The following is a 5,538-nucleotide window of genomic DNA, read 5'->3' as shown; positions in this document are numbered from 1 at the left end:
CCCCCAAAAAAAAAAAAAAAAAACACAAAACTGTTGTAGCAGCAGCAAAGAGATGAGGTAGTGACTTGAAATGATTCTCAGTGGAAAAAAAGCCAGCACCCAAGAAGTTATTCAGTTGATCAGGCAGTCCTTAATACGTTGTGAAGATACCCGATAACCCAGTTTATCGAAGCCTGATTTGCTGCAACTCCCCCACACTTTTTTTTTCTTTTCAAATGGGGAATTCCTGGGTGTCCTTAATGATTAAGGTGGCCATGTGGAATTTCTTGAACAGAAGAAAAACGTGCATGCGCAGGCACTGCTGTTCCAGCCTAAGAAGTCTCCATTCAGGATGTCTGGACAGTTCTTTCCACCACCACCACCCCTCCCACCCCCCTGGTACCCAGTCTGGTTTCCAGCCGCCTCCAACCAGCAGGTCCGTACCACAGTAATCCTGTCAACACGGGCACGTTGGCCAATTCTTCTTGCAGCTCTTTCACACGCACCCCGCTGCGTTACTCAACCTGAAGAAACATGATCAGGCAGAGCTGGGACCTTTCCTTCCCATAACCACCGGACCAAGCCAGATGGCCTCTGCAGTGGAAAGGCAATTAACCCAACACGAAAGGTAAGTCACACCTCACTGAACCCTGGCACTGCAAATCTTAATCCTTGCAAGCAAAAGGCAATAAAAACCTTAGCTGCTACTAAGAAGCCCTGCAAGCCCATACCTGACATGCACCTACACAGAGGTTCTCCCAGGAGAGCAGGAAAGAGGAGTAGTTTGCTTGCCAGCATGGCATGGATCAACCTCCAGATGCCAGGGGAAGGGAGTAAACCACGTAAAGGCCACAAGCAGCCTCCAGCCGAGGCTCCCCGATGTGCAGCAGCAAAGGAGATCCGCAGGGTTGCTTTGGTTTCTCAAAACACATGGCTACGACAGCGCCAGCACATACAAAAAGCTCTTCTCGTCTCACTGTTGTTTCCGCCTTTTTGGAACACTTCCACAGCCCCTAAACTAAAGGTAGCACAAAAATGTCTCTAATTCCCTCAGAAGGGGAATGAATTAGGTTGCATCAAATCTAAATAACAAAAAGCTGCATCAGCTGTGATGTACAAGTTTCCACTTGCAACTGTTACCCTACCTGTCACTCTCCGCAGTCGCCCACCTGGTTGCTACCTCTGTCATCTTACCAAGTTAATCCTGTCTCTCGAAGCATATCTTCTCTGGTTCACCATAAACACCACCCTTTCCACCCACCCAACTTCAGCCTTATTTATTTAATGCATTAATCACTGCTCTGTCTGTATGCCCAGGAGGAACAGAGGGCATGATGCAGCTTTTCTAATAGAGAAACTGAGAACACACCAAACTCCCTCTACGCTGTCAGATCATTCTTTCCTGTAATATTCAGTGCAAAGTTTCCCCACCGATTTTTTCATGAAGTTGTTTGGATATAGCACTGGTGAATATATTCACTTTTTCTTCCAAGTTCAGTTCAAGAGGCTTTAAAATGCACTCTGACCTGGTCTTCTTCCAGAGGCGACCAGGACCCAGAGGGGTCAGCCTGTGTGAACTGAAAGCTGAAGGCTGCAGCTCCGATTCTGAAGGCTGGAAATTCTCCTAGGGAGACAGATTTTGCCCTAGGCTCAGTAGTTTACACTGTAGATACTCTACTCAGAAGAGTATTTTAAGAAATGCCTCCTAATTTATTCCCCTCCCATGCCTGCAAACAAACTCTGCCATTTACGCATTCATTCCACCCACCCCCCAATGAAAAACAAGTCAACAACCAAGCTTTCAGGATCATACACTTGCATTTCCACATTAAACAGTGACATGCCACACTCAGCTCTCCATGAGCAGCAGGATACCCAGCACCTCTGAAGAGGGCCAGTTAAGCTCCAAGCTCTACCTATATCTCCAGAAGCCCTAAAACCACTGAGACCAGTAAGAACTTTGCTCTTAAATTCAGGAGATCCCAACCAAGCCAAAAAAAAAAAAAAGGGGGGGAACAAGCCTAAATCCTTAATTTTGCCATGCTCCCCATTTAACACACTGTGGTTCTACACGACACCGATACAGGAAGCAGCAGCGATCCCTTCCTTTCACTCCAGAAATCACAAGATGGGAACAACAGTAGTTATGCAAGAGAATCAAATCTGGTCAGTGGGAAAAATACATAGCAGTCTGCTGAGTACTCGCAACTCTTAGAAGAATCAAATAAATGTCACATAATTTATGTTGGATATTAGGTGGCTAGATTTTTTTTAAAAAAACTGTTTTCAGCTACATCCTCTGTTTCCAGAAATAACAAGAAATTTGCATCATCGCTAAACTCACACCATGAAGCCATTCCAGTTCTTGTGATCATCCGAGCAAAGGAAGATTTTACCTTTTTTTCCTAGCAGCACCTATATGTTAAAAGGATTCATCTCATGTTTTAAGACTACTACTTCAGCATTGCTGTATTTTTTTTTTTACACAACAAAACTAGTAACAGCTTTCTCAATGTGAAACCATAAGCATCCCAGACAACGGTGGAAGAGAAATAACTTGACTTTATATAATATAAGGAATGCAAATGGGTTTAGGGTCAATATGTGAGCTTTTCAGTCTGCTTTACAGCCATCACCTTGACACACTCACAAATCAAAGTTTCAACCAGAGCTCAGCAACTGAGTCATGGATCTGTATTTTAATAAGCACAAGTTTATCAGCTGAGCATACGCTAGGGGAATACGTTTGGACTTTGCACCAGAGCCCTTGCCGTTTATTTAAAGAGCATCCACCGTGTGACAGAGATAAAACAACTAGGAAACATACAAAGCACTGTCAGTCTATGTTCTTCCCCTCTGCCCATCCCCAGCCTGGTACAGGTACCAAAGAACTCCTAGACAGAGGAGGCCCACATGCTGCCACCATGATTCCTACCCCAAATCCTTGAATTGCCTGAGAAGCATGTCCCAAATGTGCTGCAGAACCAGAAACAAGGAGGAACTAATCCCATGGTTTTCATTTTTATTTTTATTCCTGGTTGAACATGAAAATGCCCAATAGATAACCAAAACTAAGAAGACAGGGTAGTTGTATAGAATATCACAAACAAGACAGCAGGGTCTAAAACACATTCTTCTGCTGGAGAATAGAGTTACTACTGAAGTGCACAGTGCCAAAATATCCCGCTTTAAGGGCCAGTGAAAGCCCTGACAGACAGATCTCCAGCATAAAAGACAACAATCAATTCTTCCTGGCCACCTGATCTCTGGGAAAGCAAACAGAACAAATCATTTATTTTGTAGTTTTATTGTTCCCACCCCCACCTCTCACAAAGGGACTATGACTCGCATGGAGATCTCAGTGCATTTCACAGCAAAAAAAAAAAGAAATCAAAATAGTTGTGCATAAATGCAACTTTTTCTTTTGCACAATTTACAGTTTGTGTTGAAAGTTAACATGGTTATTTAAACCTTCTGATGCATTCTTACACTTGTATCTTCTCCGCAGAAAACACCTTACCAGATCACAAAGATGTGAGTTCTCATGAGGATGGATCAGGTGCAGCCATTGCCATGGCTGGGAAGTGGCAGATAATGTTATATACACTGACTGGAAGACTACATCAGAAGAAAAAACAGAGTAAGGCACCACTGTTGGAAAAATTAAGGTAGCTTGTAGTTACAACAATAACGAAAGCCATAGTAGGTACTATTCTTAATTGCCAGCAATTCTTAGACTTCAATAAAATAGTTATAAAAAACAAAGGATGTTTGTACCTGAATACAGTTTCCTGATATCTGATTGTGTTTCAAATCAATACCCAGTCTTCAGTATAATCAGCTTTTTGCTTTTTTTTTTTTTAATGGTAAGATGAAAAACCAAAGCCTACAGTCCATGTATTCACAGGCCACATTTCACTGCTTTGTTCTGAATAACACCACAGGAGAAAAACCAAAACAATCCAAAGGATAGTTTGTAACACTGATACTTCACCTTTGCGATGATTTGATGGGTAGAGAAGTTTAAATACAAAATCGTGTAGTTTCTGTTCTGTTTGAAAGCCTTAGTCCTTAGAAGAGAAGGTGGAGGAGAAAAGGCCAAACCTCAGTACATTACAACATGAGAAAAAAAAATCAAAGTCACTCAAAGATTTAATAAAACTAGGAGTTGAAAAGTGTTCAAATTACTTTTCCAATTCAAGTCAATTATTTCAAGTATATTAAAATGTTTCAGAGGAAAAATTTCTCCATGGTTACAATTCTAATTGCTTTTATAAATCCATAAAAAAGAACGGTAGTCTCTACGTATATTCCATATTCCTCTGATGCATGCACGCATTCTCTCTGAAGAAAAAAGTTGTCACAATCCAGTTGTTTCTTAACACTGATTTCAGGCACGTCTTCCAAACACCTCTCCAGTTTTTGCCAAAAAAGGTTTAATGCCGGGCATAAAAGCAGCAATTTGTTGGTGCTGTTGTCTACACGGGTACTGAGCATGTTTCAGTTATTAGAGCTTGATGTAGAAAAAAGTTCCCACGTCATTCCAAAAACCAAACAGTTCCTTCTTCTCTTAGGCAGCTTTTGCAATCAGACCTACTTAGAAGAATCTTATAGAAGTCAGATAAAATCTTCTGGATCATACAAAAAAACAAGTTGGTTGAATGTATCTGGCAAGTTTGTCTCTACCACCTCGTTTTGAACAGCTTTAAAGTGCCCTAGTTTATTTCTTTACGCTCATTTAAGTTTTCACTATTACATAAAAAGGGGACACTCAGTGTGATTACTGTGTTTCGAGAGACAGGGAAAGAGAGAATATCAGAAACAGGAAACTCATCTGTAAGCAGCTTTTCTAGTTAGTGTCCGTTTGCTGAGCTTGTACAGCAGAGACTGCTTTCCAGAGGGGTTTATGATAAACCCAGCCGTCTCCCTGCAATTTAAAGAGAAAACACAGTTATAATACAGACACTGCCTCGGTAGAAGTCTCTTCACACAGCTAGTAGACTGATAGCTGTGAAAACCAGAGGGACATAGCTTCTAACTTTAACTCCCACAGACTAAGACAGATCAACTCTGCAGGCTTCTGAGACTGCTTCAGAACATGCACGACTCCCGCTGAGCTACAGCGCACTCTGGAAACTGGCTGCACTTGCAATTAACCCAGATAGAAAGCCATTCTTCTCAACTCCATGATCCAGATTTCTTTAAAAAGACAAAATAAGGCACCAGCAGAGGGGCAGCTATCCAGTGGTTATTAGCTCTAACACAGCCCAACTGGTTTCTTGGAAATAAGTACCTCTGGACTACGTTTAAAATTTTCTGGGTAGATCTCTCTCACATTAGTGACAGAAGTTGACCTTATCTAAATCTAGATACAAACAACATAAATGTCTAAATCTGAGCTGATCACGCTAACATAGCTTTATGGAACAAAAAAGCTTATTGGAGCTAATGATCCTAAAAAAACCGATCACATACACATCACCTTTTTAACCTATACTTTAAAACCTTGCTAGACCACAGATACCTTGAAGAAAAAGGCAGGGGAGTCACATTACTGCA

At 41.6% G+C, this 5,538-nt stretch overlaps 1 protein-coding gene across 1 annotated transcript in view; it reads right to left on the bottom strand.

The window, feature by feature from the left end:
- Window positions 1-2,989: 2,989 nt before the first annotated feature.
- Window positions 2,990-5,538, bottom strand: part of OSBPL11 (oxysterol binding protein like 11) — a 37,715-nt gene continuing 35,166 nt past the window's right edge. The window contains exon 13 of the mRNA XM_066999430.1: window positions 2,990-4,906. Within this exon, the coding sequence (XP_066855531.1) occupies window positions 4,829-4,906 (78 nt within the window). The 3' untranslated portion in view covers window positions 2,990-4,828. The remainder of the gene's footprint in view (window positions 4,907-5,538) is intronic.

The sequence above is a fragment of the Anser cygnoides genome, chromosome 6 (genome assembly GCF_040182565.1).
Source record: "Anser cygnoides isolate HZ-2024a breed goose chromosome 6, Taihu_goose_T2T_genome, whole genome shotgun sequence".
NCBI classification, from domain to species: Eukaryota; Metazoa; Chordata; class Aves; order Anseriformes; family Anatidae; genus Anser; species Anser cygnoides.
Note: the sequence above shows the minus strand (reverse complement) of the source record. Positions and strands in the feature narration are given on the sequence as shown.